Source organism: Vigna unguiculata, chromosome 11 (genome assembly GCF_004118075.2).
Source record: "Vigna unguiculata cultivar IT97K-499-35 chromosome 11, ASM411807v1, whole genome shotgun sequence".
NCBI classification, from domain to species: Eukaryota; Viridiplantae; Streptophyta; class Magnoliopsida; order Fabales; family Fabaceae; genus Vigna; species Vigna unguiculata.
Genome location: NC_040289.1, coordinates 1,226,763 through 1,244,905, shown reverse-complemented (window position 1 = coordinate 1,244,905; position 18,143 = coordinate 1,226,763). Strand labels below are relative to the sequence as shown.

Genomic DNA, 18,143 nt, shown 5'->3' with positions numbered 1-18,143 from the left:
TATCAAATTTTAAAGAATTCTAATTTTACATCAATTTAAATACTAAAACTGTATTTAATATATTTTTTTAAAAAATTATTACGTAAATAGAGAAATCGAAAGAACCTTAGAAATCTTGAAAGGAGTTAGGGTTTATGAGTGATATGACACAACTACTAATCTTGTAACAACTGATAATCTTGTAACAACTGACGTTTCAAGCGATCGCAACTCGCAATCGGCACACCACCGAAACAAGTGAGCCTATGTGTCTTTGAGACTCATTGTTTGCCCTATTTTTCCTACTTATTGAGTGATTACCGATCTGTTTCTCAGTCTGTGAATTTCATCAAATGTTGTAAATCTTACTGTTTTCACATGATATGGAAATTTTATGTTTGTGGCAATGGCGGAATTGTTTTCTGTGATGTTATGGCATTGGGATGATTAGGTGCATGACTTTTGACATTTTGGATTTGCTTCTTCATAGGGATTTTGAAAGAAAAGCAATGACAAGTGCAATTGGTAGCAGAGTTGAATCTTTTCGAAACTCTCCTTTACTAAGGTCTTCTCTCAACTTCTTCCGAGCCTTTAGCTCTGATTCCTCTTCTACTTCTTCTTCTGCTGTTTCCTCTGCTCAGAACCCTAAGAAATCGAAGCGAAGGAAGAAGAAGAACTTGTTTGAAGTGGCTCAGTTCTTACCTAACTGGGGAATTGGCTACCACATGGCCAAATCTCACTGGAATGAAGTTTCTTACGAAATCACTAAACTCAATCTCTACAAGGTGCTTAACTTCTGTTTTTTTTTTTTTGTCCTATTGTTTGTATTGGATTTCCACTATTTTGCATTTCACTATTATTTATTTCTCTGTTTTTCTTTCTTTCTGAATGTTATTTACGTATGTTTTTGCAGGATGGAAGACATGGAAAAGCATGGGGGATTGCTTATAAAAGTGGTTAGTGTCATAAGTTGTATGAGAAGTGTTTCTGGCTTAGGATAATCTGTTTTTCAATTTTATATGCAGCAGAGTCTGCTTGTTGAAGGCGCTGATAATAATGCTGCACTTCTATTCTTCAGTAATAGTTGGCTAGGCTAAGAGTGCTTTTCTGAGTTCTTAATATGTGTGGTTTTTGTTTGAGGATAGAAAAAAAAAAATTGTGCAAGGAAATAATATAAATATTTTGAATTGCAGAAGCCTGTAACTTTTATTGGATATATCTTGTATTTAGTACACGGAAATAACTAAATAGAAATCTTGCTCAACTGTTTTAGGAGCTGCTGTTACTAATAACTGAATAATCAAATCTGAAACTAACTAATCCACTGACAATAAAAACAATATAACATGTTCTTGTCAATTTAATAATTGACTTATGCAAAATTAAAATTAAAACTGCTCTGACAACATACTCCTTCTTGCCTTGAAGGCTGCAAACTCCTAGCTTCTTTCCCAGAAATTTAACCTGCTGGTTAAAATTGCTTTGTGAAGACATCAACAATGTGATCTTTTGTTCAAGATTAGTCTTCTGCTGAAATACCATCGCTTCCCTATGATATAATTTGACCTTTGCTCTTACTACTTTGAACTTCTCAGCCAAGTCTTTAATGTAAATTCTTAGTGAAAACATTTTTGCATCATAGTTTCTTATCTTTGTCTCAGTAACCTTAAACTCTATGCTCAGAGTTTGTATACCCTTCTCATCATGCTCAACCTTTTTAACTTTCTCTAAAGAGATTTTGCTTCTCTGATGACGGTATTGTACTTCCTCTTCCATTCCTCTGACTCCGCTTGAGCAGACCGAGCCGGTTCCTTTGTTGCTGTCAACCTTGCTTCTGTGTGGCACCACTTCTAGACTTGGGGGCTGCTATTACAGGACCAACTTGTTGTTTTTCTTCAGTGTCTTCTTTCTTGTGCCAAAATTCAGTTATCTCTTTTATTTAAAAAGCAATTTGCCTGTGAGAGGATTGAACTAGTGCGCAAAAGTTTGGATGAATGATGCCACACGCGGCACTCCATTCATTTGCTATCACTTGGTGTTAACTTTCTTTGTTTGTTTCATTCATGTTCCATATCATACTATTTATGATCTCAATTATAAATCACTTAATTTTTTTTATTATTTCACAGTGTAGACATACTTTTTCTTATTTCAGTATAGTTTCTGTTGCTTGTTAGAACTCGGCAGCTTTATTTGATAAGTTCTCAGTGAATACTTTGCGAAGCATAATGTAAGCATAAAGTATAGATTGTATGAAGCATTGTGTAAATACTGTGGCTTTTTCAGTACTTGTTTGCTGGCTTAAATTGATAAATTTCAACTTATTGCAGGTTTGCCATTAGCAGATGCTCCAAAAAAAATTAGTGGAGTTCACAAACGCTGTTGGAAGTACCTACCAAATGTAGTAAAAGCATCAGAAAGCTCAACAAACTCAACGAGTCCAACAGATACTGGTTTGAAAGGTGAAACTGAAGCAAGTTGATGTTTTCTAGTGACTTTGTTTAGGTCTTCAACATTAGCCCATGTCTTTTCAATTGGCCTAGTTGTTTTCGACCATGCTAGATTTTTTAGTCAATCTTTCAAAGTTCCTTAAGCATTCATGCAAGGTGCTTAATTATTAAGTTTATGTTTGTAATCAAATGAACTCTTTCTACTATGAAACGTGCTTTGAGGGAGTAATCTGGCTGGATTTGGCTGTTACTATGTGTTTCTCTTTAAGCTATTATAATCCATTCAGGTTAGTTATTAATTATGTGTTGATTGGATATGTGGACTTTGTATAAACAGGATTGGGTGATAAAAATCTTATTTTTAAATATTGCTGATTTCCTTAAAATTTTAAAATGAAAATAAATAATTAATTAAAAGTTATGTGTATCAATAAAGATTAATGATAAAAGAAAGAGTGGTTAAAATATATTGCTATTAATGTATTCAAATTTATTGGTGTCTGTTTGTTAATGATTTAAATGTAACATTTAAAATTTAAATTCATGTTATTATAATATTACTGACGATGTATTTTGATTAAATAATTTATTTATTCAATAAGTGAACTTTTTTATACTAGTGAGTACATAGGATTTAATCTGTCAGTAAGTTCTTATGTTTCATTTTATTGAATTAAAAATTATTTGTTATAATATTAATGCTTGTATTAATTTTAAATTGACTACAGTTTTAATATATCTTTTGCTTATATAATTTTTTTATGTTTTGTTTAAACTTAAAATATTATTTAAGTATTTTAAATTTAAGATTGAAGAAATTTAAAATTATTTGTTGAAGGGAAAAGGAAGGGATGTCACATGGTTGAGTAAACTTAAAAAAGTTGTAGAAAAACAAATATAATGTAAGAAGTGAGTGTGAGTTTACATGTATTAAAGGAAATTTGAGAAGAAAGTTATTATTAGAAAAAGCAACAAAATTCTTAAATATTTTAAAAATTTAAAGATTTATGTTTTATAAAGAAAAACGGATCATTTTCATTCTTATCCAAAATTAAATTAATTTAGAAAAAAGTGAATGACAATTCAATAAAATCAGAATCAAAATTAATCTCTTCAATAAAGAAATAGGAAATAAATATAGTTTATTTTGAAAAAGATTTAAAAGTGTATACAAAAATATTTAAATCAACTTTTCTTCTTATTGTTTCCTAAATGTGCATTTTTTTTTCTTCTCCTATATAAATTTAACTTAACATTTAATTTTTCAATTTTTAAAATTAAATAATTTTATTGAAAAGAAAAATCGGTCTATGACTTACAAATACATCAATATTTTACACTAATAAATATGTAATCAAATTAAAACTTTATAAAACAAAAATAACGCATCTCATCAAATTATGTAAACAAAAACATAAAATAAAAGCAATTTAAACCTAAAAGAATAGTATACATATCAGCCAATCTGATCAAAAAATGTGAAATAAAAAAGCGCAAAACGGTGCGTTTTGTGTGTAACTTCTACTTCGTCTCCTTATCCCTTTCCCTCTGATCCAATCGCGTTAGGGTTTTTGAAAGTTACAAATTTGTAAGATTGTCTCTTATCATTGATCGATCGAAATGGCAGACGAAGCTAACAAAACTGTAAAAACACTCTATCTCTTTCGTTCTGTATAAAGCAGTGTTCTTCTTCTAATGGCTATGACAATTTTTTTTTTTCCATTTATTGATCCAAAAATGTAGGCTTTCCTTGAGATTCAAGGTCGCATGATCGAAACTACTGGAAAACTAAAACAGGTTTGTCATAATCTGTCTTAATCTCTTATTATTATTGTTGTTATATGGGGATAAAGATACTTTGTGCCTTTTTTATTTTTAAAAATTAATAGCAGTGGGAAGTTTGCACAGTCTAGTTAAAGATATGAATCATTTGAAGTGTATAGTTATAAAGATAGAATAGAGATTAAGGAAGAAAGTTATAGCGACAAAGTAGAACACAAATATGGACACCAAGCTTCATATCTCCTTTATGTATGTATAGTTTATAACTATATATAAAGGGATACAAGATTTTGGTGCACATTTATTCCCTGTAACTTTCATAAATCTCTGTAACTAACCTCCCTGTTATTGTTTGGATTTGATTGAACCTAGCTGAATAATTGAGTTTTATTGGAAGAGACCTACACCTTAAGCGATCAGTGGATAATGTGAAGTTGTTTTTGTACTCATTTAGATTCACATGAAGCTAAGTATCGGCTTCTAATTGTCTGATTGTATATTTCAACTGGTTCAATGTTTTTCAGCTTTATAGGTAATTTCAAGGTTGGGTCTTGAGTATGAAATCCTATCAAATATTTGGAAAGAAAATTTTCTGTTCACAATAGTCTTACCAAGCTCAAGTAGGGTTGTCTCCTATGGAGAATATATTTCATCTTAAACCTACTGGATTCTAATGGAATGGGTTCCTCTTTAGTTTCTTAAGTTGATCATGTTTTTTTCTAACATGTGTTTCCTGGGTGTATTCTTATTGTTTTGGAGGATTTAATTAATGTCCTTGGAATAACTGTAAAGAGGCTGTTATGTTGAAGAAGAGTGATTTGATGCACGCTATTACTATGACGAGTAGTGATTTTATGCAGTGTATATTGTCATGGCTAATACATTACTGTGTTTCAAGTGTTATGCTACTGTTTGTGTGCGAGCTGGGATGTGCAGGCTGCACTGCCATCAGCTCTGACTGAGAATACTTACATCTGAGTTCTAAAAGAGAATATATAATTTTATTTATTTAGAAGTGGGATAAAAAGAAAAGGGTTAACCTCACCGAGTGGAATAAGGTTTTTGTTATTGTTGTTAGAAGTGGGATATAAAAGAAATGAAAACCTTGACATTTGTATTTTGCCTGAGAGGAGTTTATATTATGCCTTGGCACACGCAGGTGCAAAACCAGATGCGTACCAAAGAAGCTGAAAAAAAGCGCGCTTATTTGACCATGGAAGAGCTAAAGCAAGTTCCTGATGATACTAATGTTTACAAATCTATTGGTATGTGAAGAAAATCATGATTTTATCTTGCTGTTTCTGTTCTTTAAGTGACCCACCAAATTTGAAAGTATTTCTATTGGCATTTCGTAGTTTTCTACAGAGATATGATGTGTCCAGTTTTTTTTTTTTGCAGGGAGAATGTGAGTCGTGGTTACCTCTTTGAACGTGCTACTAAATAGAGTACACAAAAGCTTGATTTATGGGCTGTTGTAGAAAATATTAAAGGCATACTTTAACACACTCTTAACATGATGACCAGGTTTGTATTGGAGACCAAGGCATCATTAATGAATGAACAGGAGAAAAAGTTTACAGATGGTGAAGCTTCAATTACTACATTACAGGTACATCTCCTTCATTCATTTGTCCAGAAACTTCTTATCTTCCATCATTTTTATCCTCATTTTATTTTGAACACATATCTGAAACAAATGTAACTATTTGAACCAAATTTCTAAAGCAGAAAAATACAAGTTTCCAAAACATTTGAATGAAATTCAGTTCTTGTTCTACTGTGTCTTTGAACAGAGCTCGAAAGAGTACTTGGAAAAGCAGATGGCAGAGGTGGAAAGCAATTTGAGAGAACTGTTACAGCAAGATCCTGGTCTTGCTAGGCAAATCATGTCTATGAATGTAGTGTAAACTTTCCATTAGTGAAATTATCTTCCAGTGATGAGTTTTCTGGTGTATTGAGCAAATACAAAAATTCAGGACTTGGTGGGATTTCGTAGGTTATCAACTCTCAGATTGTTTAGTTTTCTTCATTTATTTGCTTCACCTTTCCTTCATCGATAGTCAGGTTTTTACTGATTACATGATTTAAATTAGGTTAAAACCAAAACATTTTTTAAAATGATACGTTAAAATATTATTCTGAAAAAAAAACAATGATAGGTAAGCCAAGAAAAAAAAAACCATCTCAACCATACAAGAGATATTAAAAATGAATACAAAAGTAAATGTGGAGAATTAAATATATTTTGCATATCCTGTTTCAAATGCAAAATTCTATTAAAAAGTTATTGTACTCTGAAGGAGTGGATTCTGCTGATTAAAGCTATAACAAAAATTAATAATGATAATTTCGAACTTGCGTTAATTATTTTTCATAGCAATTTCATTTTGGGTTAGATTATAATTTTGATTTCTCTCCAATTTCTGATCCGCAGTTTAGGTCCTCTGCTTGCAATTTTTGCCTTCGTATTTGGGAAAAACTGTAATTTTGATCAAATTCTCAACTTACTCATATATTATTTATTTTAATTAGTTAAATTATTTCTTGATGACACCGTAAATGAACATATTAGATTTAGAGTTAAATTGGTGAAAATAAAAGAAATAAGAAAAAACCAGGGACCCAAATGGATAAAAACTTTAAAAAAGATATAAAATTATAACTTTCAACAATTTTCCTTTAGACTTTTGTCTCATTTTGACATTTTTTTAGTTAATTCCCATTCATTTCCGGATATACATTTTAGGGTTTCGAAAAATTCCTTCCGAAATGAAGAATAACTTAAGAAATTCATCAAAAGTTGGAAGTTGGACCCATTCTAGAAGACTATCATTACCCAAATTCTTTAAAATGGAAATTGGAAACAAAACCAAAATTCAAGATATGTATTTTTTCCTCAAGGGCCCCTTTGTGATCTCAGAAAAATATGTAAGAATCAAATTCAGAACGTGGAGATTATTTTCATTTATTTCAGCGTCACTAATCTTCAAATAAGAACAACAAATTATTCATATCACAGTTACAGCACATTAATTAAACAAGTTGTGGAACTGGCCACTTTGTTCAGATAGATCAAATTCGTTAATACAAGATTATATTCACCTTCCACATTATTAAATAAAGCTTCCAACTAAAATGATTGCATGAAAATGTTTAACAGCTTTGAAGTGTCTTTGAAGTAGGTCTTTGTAAACATACCAGTCTTCTGTCTTCTTCTACATGCTTATTCTTGGATAGAATAAAGTCATGTGATCCATGAAATCAAGAGTTTTGAAGCTGGGATTTGTAGATGTCATACCCAGAAGTGTCTGGAGTTACAGGACACAATCTAACAGAGAATGAGTATGACACAGGAGAAATCAAATACGCATTGTGGACACATGGCGACCAACTATCATCTCCACCTATCCCCATATGCTTGTGATCAAGATGAACCTGTAATACCATAAAACATCCAGGATAGGAAATTCAATAATAACAGCAAGGGTAAAATAGAATTTGTTTTAGGTCCTTCAGGATTTGGTGGATGGATGCTTATTTTAGTCCATACATTTCAAAATCAGTGGTTTTGGTTGTATTTCTTTTCTTTTCTTCAGAAAAAGGAAAACTTAAATGTTAGTAAGAAAAAGAGGTCTGTTTACAAGATGTTCCAAAATCTCAGAGATGGCCTTATACTTCATTTTGTCTTGACCAGAGAAGAAATCCACCACATTTTAGACACATAAGGACCAATATAAACTTTACCAAATGTTAAGAGACCTACAACAAATTTCACCCTAATAAAAGTTTCTATGAAAGATGGGATAATATATAAAAAAATGGCTATATTTCCATCTCAGAAAACTAAATATCACCATAGCAAGTAACATTCAAAACAACTAATTGTACATGAAGAAATTCAGGTCACAGAACAGACACAAACACAGTGCACTAAAATGCAGCACAAACTGAACAAATATTACATTTACTACAGTTGCTAAAGTGTCACAACCAACACAAATTTTGGAAAATATTGAACCTTTCCAACGTAAACTTTGGGCCCCAGCTTTCTGCTTGACATCTAAAAATAGCATACCACATTTTCACCATAAACTATAGCATTATTCTAATTTGCACCCTGATGAAGTGGATTTTTCCAATTCAAAAACAGTGGAAAGAAACTGTACAGAAATATTGATGCAAGATATACATACCTCAATGCTATCTCCTTCAATGAGCTCTTCATTGTGTGCGGCACGTTCAAGTTCTGAGGTGCTATAGTAGCTTGCACTCATTTGCATTGGTGGAGAGATACCATACTTAGAAGCATATATTCCAAAACCATTTTTGTTTCTGAATGTTGCCCACCTAACATCTGTCCTGCCGGAAGATTCCCCAGGAACAATATAAGGAACATGCAACTCACTAACATTATGTTCATACACTGCAACTTGGGCAGCAGCTTTTCGATCTGGATAACACTCAAATGGTCCTCTTCCATACCAAGTTACTACATCCAGTGATTTTTCCACATTTAACACAATTCCCACACGTGGTAAAGGTGGGAGATCAGGATTTGGCTTCACGTTGCATTCTATGATAACGTCCCCAGAAGCAAAAATTGTATATGTCACTTCTGTAGTGTATAAAACCTTTGACTTGTCTTGGTTAGAGAGAGAACCATCTGCACCCTTTGTAACACCAACAAAAACCACCAATATTCTAACTGAATTCTCTGTAATACTTTGCACAGAACAGCTCTCAGCAATGAAGTGGAGGCAGTCCATTCCAGCAGCTTTCCACCTGGACAAATAACTGGCTCCCTCTCCTCCTTTATCATTATCTATAGGAGCTCGCCAGAAACATGGGAGTATGCCCTTTTTCAAAATATGTACTCCTTTAACCTAGCATTTATCATCATAATAATAATAGCTGTAAAGTAATAGAAAACTTTAAAGAGGCATCATGAAACTTCTATTAATGAGGAAACTTAAATAACATAAATGTTCCAAAAACATGACATGTCTTTACTCTTCAAACATTTCAAAACTCAAGAAATATGAAATAAGGAAGGAAAGAATAGTAGTGGGAAGACATGGTAGATTTTTATAATTGATGAGGAGGCTGAGAGGCCAAGGTCAGAATCTGTTTTGCAACTCTGAGTCTGTTTTGTGCTTTCCAGTGTTACCACTGTACTGGACCTTTGCCTCTGATTTTGTCATACATTTCCAGTGTTAAACAAGTCTCTATCATATATCTTAAATACATTAAATGCCACCTACTATGTTATTCACTTACCAAGCCCAATAGAGTTGGAAATGAGAGGTTACATTGGAGAAAGCCTAAGTCTCACATCAATTAGAGACAGTGTAAAATATAGTTTGAGAGAAAACTTCACTTTAATACCAATTTTGTAGAGTTGAGTTAGATCTAAAGCGGAAATACATGCACTAATGTGTATCAACTTTTTTTCTTATCATATAAAAAAATTTATTATTATAATAATTATTGAAATAAAAAAATAGTTATTAAATTATAAAAAAGTGATATTATAGGCAATGCTTTTATTGTGTAGTTGGCTTTTTTTTATTATTATTATGAGTAGTTATTTGAGTTTAAAAAAGCAGTTACTTAAATGGTGTAATTAGAAAAAATTGTGTGCACCAAAAGGGAGAATCCCCCTTTATTAATGGTTATAGATATAGATAATATCAAAACCTTGAGCCCAAAAAAACATCCAGGTTTTGATAAACGGGTATTTCTAATAGCAAACAACACTTAGGCTCCTACTAGAAGGTTTAAAAAAGAAAAACAACGTGATCAGTGAATGCTGTATTTCTTGTGATTGAAGATTAAAAGAACCTATTATTTAAAATACAGAAACCATTATTCAAGGTTCTCTTCACCATAACAAGTTCTACATTCACTGGTGATCAGTCCATGCCAGGTCTTACTATTTTAAGAAGGCACTTGTCCTGTATTCTACATTTGCTATTATCTTCAATTTAAAGAGACCGTGCAAAAATGATAAATTCAAAGTTTGGACTTACCTTCCAGCTTTCAACTAAACCTGTTTTAGTATTCAATGTCAAATCCCAAACATCTTGCTTTTTGACTATGATTGTATCTCCTTGTGTTTCAGCAACCAGAGTACCAGCACTAATAGTGATAGCCTGAATACAACAACCATTCATAAAGTATAAAAAATTAATTTCAGCAATAACATATAGTATAAGCTAATAAACTTCATTACTCGGCCCTAACAAGAGCTATGAATTGGTTCTAAAATAAATCAACAGGTCATAAAATTACATGCACAAGAATGTTTCTCCTGGCAGGTAGTTGAACTTGAGCAGATGAAACAATATGACCAGCTTCAACCCAACGTGTGGAGTACAAAAGTTTAACCGTTAATGTCAAGAATAGTTCTTCTTCTGATGATGAATCCCACAGAGAATACCATGGACCTGATTTCCAATCAACAGTATAACTACTCTGGGGCTTTATAGGGGCAAGGTCCAAAATACCAGATCCAAGGTTATATCCATTTGCAGAAATATACCAGCTGAACTCCAATCCTTCTGTTGTTTGAAAAAAATGAGTATTTTTTATCTACAAAATAGAAAACAAAAATGAATTATCATGTCAAATTTGACTAGAGAAACATAAAATTCAGATACACTATGAGTACCTCCAATTTCCCTTCATTTAAAGCCACCTTGATTGGTTGGTACAAGTACTTAACCTCTGAAACAAAAAGGCATATTCATGAAGCATGACTAATGATATAAACAGAATAACGAATTGTCACTCTTACAAGGTTGTGTGTGCAATAATGAGACATTCTGTGAGTTTACCATGTAAAACAGGATGAGGAGTTCGATCAGGGAATGTGAGCCCATTCAAACAGAAATTCGAATCATTGGGAACATCCCCGAATTCACCTCCATATGCCCAATGCTTTGTACCATCTTCATAAACTTTCACCAGCGCCTATGTGCAAGCACAGTACAAAATTGAGAGAATTCAGACAATGTAAGGTAAAGTTGATCCTTCCTCAATTTGGATACAATACTCAAAAACCACTCACCTGATCAACCCAATCCCAAATAAAGCCTCCTTGGAGTCCAAATGTGTTGTCAATTGCTTCCCAATATAAATGAAGATTTCCATTACTGTTTCCCATTGCATGTGAATATCTGCCATTTTTTGGGTCGGAAAAAAAAAAAGGTTTCAAACATATGCAAAACAAATGATACCAGCAGTAACAAAGATACAGAGAGGGAATGCAGCAATGTTATGTTATATTTATATGGGTAAGAGATATAACTAATTATATAACAAGGTGAGAAAGATAAGTGCAAGAAGAAGACAATATAAAAACCAATATATCTATAACTGAAACAACAGGGAACAATAGAAGTCATGTTATCATACTCGCACAGTATCAGAGGACGTGTTTCAGTTGGATCATTGGCTATTTTCACCATGTCCCAAACACGCATATACATAGGACACACGATATCAGTGCATGGAGTCCTGGATCCACCTCCTTCATAATGTAATACCCGCGATGAATCACGTCCTCGAATCCAACCTGATGCATTGACAAAATGAAGAAAAAAACACTTAGCCAGTAATCTTTCAAATAAAATGTAACAGCAGAATAAAAAAATAAGTCACTTCAAATATGCATATGCTAACTGTAAGTGAACCCACGAGCAGTATCTACCAGCTAAAGCATAATGATTTGTTCCAAATCCAGATTCATTCCCTAAAGACCACGAGATAATGCATGCGTGATTTTTATCTCTCTCAACCATGCCAATCACACGATCCAGCATTGCTGATGCCCAAATTGGTTCCATAGTAGGATGCTTGAGATGTTTAGAATAGTCAAAACCATGTGTCTCAATATTGGCTTCATCTATCATGTACATGCCAAACAGATCACATAGCTCATACCAACGTGGATGTTGGGGATAATGGCTATTCCTCACTGCATTAATATTATTTTGCTTCATCACGACCAAATCCTGTAAGCACAGTAATTATTACATTGAGGATGATATTTGGCCATCAAATAAATGAACTAGGTGAAATCAGATTAGCAGTACCTTTATCATGCAGGATTCTATATTTGCCTTCCCCACTTGAGGATGATGTTCATGTCTGTTCACACCTCTAATCACAACAGCATGTCCATTAACAAGCAGTTGTTTATGGGCTTTAGATACTTGTCTAAATCCTACTGGACATGATTCACAGTCAACAACACGGCCAGATCGGTCTTTCAAGACAACAACCAGAGTATAGAGGTATGGCTGTGAAAATGCAAAGAAAAATTATACATGAAAACCAAATACATGAAAAAATGATCTTGTGAAGCTTTTAGAAAATCCAAATATGTCAATAATCACACATATAGGTCTTGTCTTGATAAATCATCATAAAACCTTTTCATAGGAGTTTAAGAAACACCAATTCAAAATAAAAAAAATTAATGAGAGAAGGTAATGAGACAAGAAACAGGAGACATTTGCAGGATTACAGTTGTTGAGTAATCACCACATAAAAAGTCTTGATAACTACTTCAACATTTTTTTCAATAGTAATGTAACTGTTAGTTTGCTAATCAATGAATAAAATCCACCGAAACATGAAAATATATGAATGAAATTTCTTACTTTCTCTGCAGACCAAAGCTTTGGTGATTGTAGTTTCCCTGTAAGCAAGTAGCCATGAAACCCTAATATTGGTGCTGGTGTACTTGATGGTTGGAGCTTTATGTCTGCCACATTAGATGAAAGGAGATCAGGATTGCCATCAGAGGTGTACCAGCTTCCAGAATCAAACAATGTAGCTTCTATAGAGTAGTCTGTGAGAATATTATCCTTGGACGTCTCTTTTAATCTATCTATTTTTACTTCAACCTGGATAATATATGCATGAAATTGATATTATATCCCAAATAACAATAACACATAAATAAAAATAACAGTGTTGTTGTAATATCAGTGATACTATGGGGTAATCATGGTAGAATAAAGGAAACAATGGTAAAATTTACTGTGAAGAAATACAGAACATAATTTCACTTACAAATTTAGAAACTGCATTTCACTTTTACAAACTAAAAACAACAAAATAATAGAGAATTCAATATAATTGGATTTAAGTAAAATCTTCCACAAGACCAGTTACGGATGTATAATAGAACTATGAAATGAAAAATAACAATAATTTAACAATGTATTTATGCTTACCAGTATATCTGCATAAGAAAAATCTTCAGTGAGATTTGTTTTGAAAAAGTAGTCAGTAATAAATACCTACATACAAAATATTTTGAAAGATATTAGCATCAAGCATGAGAAAATAGTCAAATGGCTGAAAATTTGGACATGCTATATGTTCAATAAAAAAAAAAGGTATAAAGATACACGTATATAATTCTCAAACTTGAATTCTCCATGTTATTTAAATGATAAATTAGGTGCATTTATGATGTAATCTAACTCTTAATTATTCTACAAGACCTAACGCTAATAAATAATGACAGCATTTGTTAGCAAACAAGAACTAAAAGGGAAAGAAAAGAAAATGTTTTATTGAATAGACTGAATTTAACAAGAGAGCTCTCTCCTCCTAGATTTTCTCCTTAACAAAGAGCTAATGCTCAAACTACAAAATTAATATCTTTCTCTCTCCTCTCCTTCCCCAATTTACATATAACTAAGACCTCAAGTAAATAACTTATTAACATTCTAACTATCTTAACTAATTTCTCTTTTCCTTGTATCCTAACAGCATCACAATTTGATTGTCATATGTAAACCATAAACGTTAATGACTTCCGTTTTTACCTATAAACACTAACTTAATTATAATAAATTATATCAAACAATAGGAGGTTTAGTGAAACCAAACCTCTGGCTTTGCCATAAGAAGAACATCACGGTGAATACCAGATAACCGCCATTGGTCCTGGTCCTCAAGGTAAGAGCCATCACTCCATCTATACACTTGAACAGCTAGAACATTCTTAAGATCTGAACCACATGGATGACAAAAATCAGTGATTTCAAACTCTGCAGGTAATCTGCTGTCTTGGCTGTCCTTGCAAAATAGAAACAAGAGTTGATTAATGCCAAAGGTTCATTTATATTACCTTTTGTCTTCATACATATTATGTATTAAGGCAACACTTCACTCCATATCCATTAGAAAAAACAGGCCTAAGCCCTTTCATTTTAGCATGAACATACTACTGAATGTCAGAAGTCCAGCTATGTTCAGCCAGGGATTCGCAAAAAAAAAGACAAGACGGTAAATGAATATCTAATGATTAGACAAGAATTTTCTTCATTGCCGAAGATCACAGTTACCAATTTATTATCTATTTCATAACATGCCTTCTCCCTGACTTGCATTGCTTTGAAAATCTTATCATCTATCCCCTTTAACCCCCCACCCTCCTCTCCCTCCTCGCATCATATATGAGTTGAAAATACAAAAGAAAAATACTAACCAGAAAGTATGTAATCATGTTCAAGAGTGTATGATCTGCATATCAGGGAGAGAGAGATACCTATATCCAACAGGATGCCCATTTATCCATGCACAAAAGGCAGAATCAACAGCTTCAAAATGCAACAAAATTCTTCTACCTACAAAAAACCAATCAATGTTAAAGTAAGTATTTTAAACTAAAAAATGGCAAGTACTGGTTGTGATCTAAAAAATTCAGGAAACAACATTTCCACACAAGTGGTACAGAAAAACACTTCATATATTCCACAGAAACAATGTCATACAATGCTTTCGTAGTTACCTTTGAAGTACAATGCACTAACATATAGAACTGAATGAAAACAAGGGAATGGCAAAACCAAATTCCTCAATAGTGTATGTCAATCCACAGAAGCAAAGAAAAAACAGGATAAGGAAATTCAGCAAGTCATACCCTCCCATTCTTTAGGAATTTGAAAGTACGTTCTGTAACAGCCAGTAGGATTTTCAATTGGAATGAAAGGAGGATCTACCGGAAATGGATACACCACGTTCGTATATATAGGAACATCAAATCCGTGTAACTGCCAATTCGAAGGAACTGTCCAATTTTGACAAAAGATAATTAAACATTGATAAATATATCAGCACTGACTAAGAACAGAAAATGACAAAAATCAATTCTAAAGCAAAATAATAGCATTTCACCATTACAACAAACTCTATAGTAAAGCAAAATTTAGAGAAAATGGTGAAGAAATTAAGCAGACACAGTGAGGAAATGATACACAGTGAATGCAAAGGCGTTTTACGATAACATATACCACTTAAACATAAGCACTTACCAGGCAAATTTTTCCACTCTGAATCGTGGAAATCACTTTCATAAAAATTAGTTGGAACATTGCTGGGCCTGTCAGCGATGAAAAATTTCCAGTATCCAGACAAGGACTTAACAAAAGGCAAATCTTTGACCCAAAATGCAGCACAATCAAGAGACCCCTGAACAGCATCATCATTCCAAACAGCAGACTGGGAAACCAAAAAATCCACTTTGTTCCGTTGATACCAATATTTGAGAGATCCTAAACGTATCACAAAATTACAGATTGCCCATAGTTTATAACAAAACTAAAATATAAGGAAATCCATAACAACATAAACTCATACAAATCCTTTACAATTTTTTGGCGGTAAGCATCTACTGAAAAACTACAGTCATTGATTTGAACTTCATTCATGTGCATTGAACTATTGGTTAAATACATAACACTTAATATAAGAAGCCAGTGTTATATACCAACACTTAGTTTACTTAAACCATTTCATTCAGCTAACATTTTGAAACCATTTATCAATCGCAATAAAAATTATAATAGATAACTCTTTATGAACACAATTATATAATAAATTAAAAAAAAAGAGGCAATTTTCTTGCAAATAGCCTAAAAAAATGAACCTTTAGAATAAACAATCCTCACTTCATTTTATCAAATTATTTCATTCAGCTGAAATGTTACGACCATTTATCAACCCCCACCCAATGGAAATTAGTATAGAAAACTCTCATGAATGGAATAACATATTTTAAAACATGAAATTTTCTTGAAAAGGGCAACTAAAAAATACGAACTTTCAGAATGGAAAAAATGTGTTTCCATCTATCTAGCAAACCCAAAACATGAAATGAATCCATTTTAGCGTAGAATCCGTCACAGTAAACGAAATGGAAAAATAGTTGTTGATGGGTGTGAGACCTTCAAGAGAGTCATGGCAGTGCAAGGTGACATGAGAGTCCCTTTTCCTCCACTTGATGAAAGAAGGATCTTCCCATACTTTGTAACCATTCTGTTGAGTGAGGTTAAGAGGCCCAACAACAACCAAAGAAGAAGAAGAAGAAGCCATAACACAATTCACAAAATTCTTTGAACTATTGTGGCCAAAGCCAAATGAGTTATAGTGGCAAGTGATGATCTAAAACGTGATTCTTGTTGGACGGAAGAACTTGTTGGACGGAAGAACATGCCACGACTCGTCGTTTTGGAAACTCGGAATTTCATGTGGATTATTTCAAAAAAGTGTTCAATATATATTCATTTTAAATAATGTAATAGTTTTTTTTTACATTTTTGGTTAACAAAAATTACTATTGATATAAACTTTACCACATTTTTTGTAAAATAAAATGACAAATTATATGGTAATGAATGTACTTTATAGAAAATTTAAAGCATATTTGTGTGTGTATTTATATCTATAGAATTATATAAATTTCTAGTCGTGTTTTATTGGTGATATCAATTACTATTTTCAAGAACCAATTTATATTCTTTTGTTGTTTTTTTTTCATGGTTTTCCTCTTTAATTAATTCAGAAACTAATCCTACTTGCAGAATAATGTGACTGTCCAATAAAATTTTATTTTAATGAATCGTATACTAATAAATCACATTAAGTAAAAATTGGGAAAATTTTATATTCTTAAAAGTAGTATCTAAGTTCTGTCCCAATTCAATTGATAAGTCTAGAAATTAAACAATTGTTTGTTTGGAAGGACTAACAATATAAGTATAGGTGTATTTGAATTGGTGACTTAATAAAAAGTTGATTTTAGGAGCTTAAATGAAAGTTATTTAAGTTTTCTTTAGTTTCAAAGATTTATATGATAACAAGATACAAAATTGATGTTTTTTTTAATTATGACTCGTACATATATATACATATTGGTGAAAACTTTGCAAACCCATTAACTAAAATGAGAAAATAGGTGTAGTGACAATGTAGATATTATGCTCACAAGTTTATTGAATTTATACGAAGGATAAAATTGTGTTATATTGGGAGGATATAAGCATTGAATTTATAAGGGTTAATTAGTCGGATACTACCCACTTTCACTTATATGTGTCAGTTTCATACCTGTTTTTAAAAATGTGTTAATTGAGTCATAACTTTTGAAAAGATGTCTCAATTAAGTCATTTTCAACAAAAAATTATTAACACCTTTAACGGTATTGATATTTAAAATGACTTACAAAATTAAGTATTGATATTTATATTAAAATTTAGTAGTAAAATTCATGAATTAAGTTAATGACTTTATTAATTTTTGTCTGGAAGGAACATGATTAAGACACTTTTTCAAAAGTTTGGACTAAATTGACATATTTTTAAAAGCGAGACACATTTAAACGAAAGTGAGTACTATCCGACTAATTAAACCAATTTTTAAAAGTCAAAGAAATGTAAAAATAAAAATAGAAGTAACAGGCATAGTACGAGGGAATTAAAGAAAGAAGTGGGTATGGAACCCACATGTGATAGTGGAGGAACCATGATTATTGCAGGTTCACCATAAAATACAAGGTTTTGGCATTAGTGGCAGCTGCTACATGGAGATGGAAGTGAGGAAGGAGAGAAGACATTGATAGCGATCTAACA

At 32.3% G+C, this 18,143-nt stretch overlaps 3 protein-coding genes across 3 annotated transcripts; 2 read left to right on the top strand and 1 right to left on the bottom strand.

Moving 5' to 3' along the window:
* Positions 1 to 95: 95 nt before the first annotated feature.
* On the top strand, positions 96 to 2,728 carry LOC114168605. Its single transcript, XM_028053490.1, has 4 exons — positions 96 to 237; positions 470 to 764; positions 893 to 935; positions 2,310 to 2,728. Exons 2-4 carry the CDS (start codon positions 489 to 491, stop codon positions 2,459 to 2,461), a joined length of 471 nt encoding a protein of 156 aa, XP_027909291.1. The 5' UTR covers positions 96 to 237; positions 470 to 488; the 3' UTR covers positions 2,462 to 2,728.
* A 1,156-nt stretch (positions 2,729 to 3,884) lies between these two features.
* On the top strand, positions 3,885 to 6,264 carry LOC114168993 (prefoldin subunit 1). Its single transcript, XM_028053998.1, has 6 exons — positions 3,885 to 4,073; positions 4,173 to 4,226; positions 5,371 to 5,476; positions 5,610 to 5,616; positions 5,736 to 5,820; positions 6,005 to 6,264. The coding sequence occupies exons 1-6, from the start codon at positions 4,050 to 4,052 to the stop codon at positions 6,116 to 6,118; spliced, it is 390 nt and encodes a 129-aa protein (XP_027909799.1). The 5' UTR covers positions 3,885 to 4,049; the 3' UTR covers positions 6,119 to 6,264.
* Positions 6,265 to 7,151: 887 nt separating this feature from the next.
* LOC114169136 (beta-galactosidase) lies at positions 7,152 to 16,761 on the bottom strand. Its single transcript, XM_028054175.1, has 17 exons — positions 16,460 to 16,761; positions 15,548 to 15,787; positions 15,157 to 15,303; positions 14,782 to 14,860; positions 14,121 to 14,304; positions 13,457 to 13,522; positions 12,878 to 13,123; positions 12,308 to 12,514; positions 11,923 to 12,226; positions 11,628 to 11,787; positions 11,281 to 11,389; positions 11,048 to 11,183; positions 10,882 to 10,937; positions 10,503 to 10,802; positions 10,241 to 10,363; positions 8,405 to 9,094; positions 7,152 to 7,646 (listed from the first exon to the last, which is right to left on the bottom strand). The coding sequence occupies exons 1-17, from the start codon at positions 16,605 to 16,607 to the stop codon at positions 7,473 to 7,475; spliced, it is 3,369 nt and encodes a 1,122-aa protein (XP_027909976.1). The 5' UTR covers positions 16,608 to 16,761; the 3' UTR covers positions 7,152 to 7,472.
* Between the last annotated feature and the right edge of the window lie 1,382 nt (positions 16,762 to 18,143).

Coding starts and splice junctions, on each gene's coding strand:
- LOC114168605 (XM_028053490.1), top strand. CDS start 489: ATGACAAGTGCAATTGGTAGCAGAGTTGAATCTTTTCGAAACTCTCCT. Junction 765..892: donor CTAAACTCAATCTCTACAAG/GTGCTTAACTTC, acceptor ATGTTTTTGCAG/GATGGAAGACATGGAAAAGC. Junction 936..2,309: donor GGGGATTGCTTATAAAAGTG/GTTAGTGTCATA, acceptor AACTTATTGCAG/GTTTGCCATTAGCAGATGCT.
- LOC114168993 (XM_028053998.1), top strand. CDS start 4,050: ATGGCAGACGAAGCTAACAAAACT. Junction 4,074..4,172: donor CAGACGAAGCTAACAAAACT/GTAAAAACACTC, acceptor CCAAAAATGTAG/GCTTTCCTTGAGATTCAAGG. Junction 5,821..6,004: donor CTTCAATTACTACATTACAG/GTACATCTCCTT, acceptor GTCTTTGAACAG/AGCTCGAAAGAGTACTTGGA.
- LOC114169136 (XM_028054175.1), bottom strand. CDS start 16,607: ATGGCTTCTTCTTCTTCTTCTTTGGTTGTTGTTGGGCCTCTTAACCTC. Junction 11,184..11,280: donor TTTGGGATTGGGTTGATCAG/GTGAGTGGTTTT, acceptor GCTTGCACATAG/GCGCTGGTGAAAGTTTATGA. Junction 10,803..10,881: donor TAAATGAAGGGAAATTGGAG/GTACTCATAGTG, acceptor TCTATTTTGTAG/ATAAAAAATACTCATTTTTT.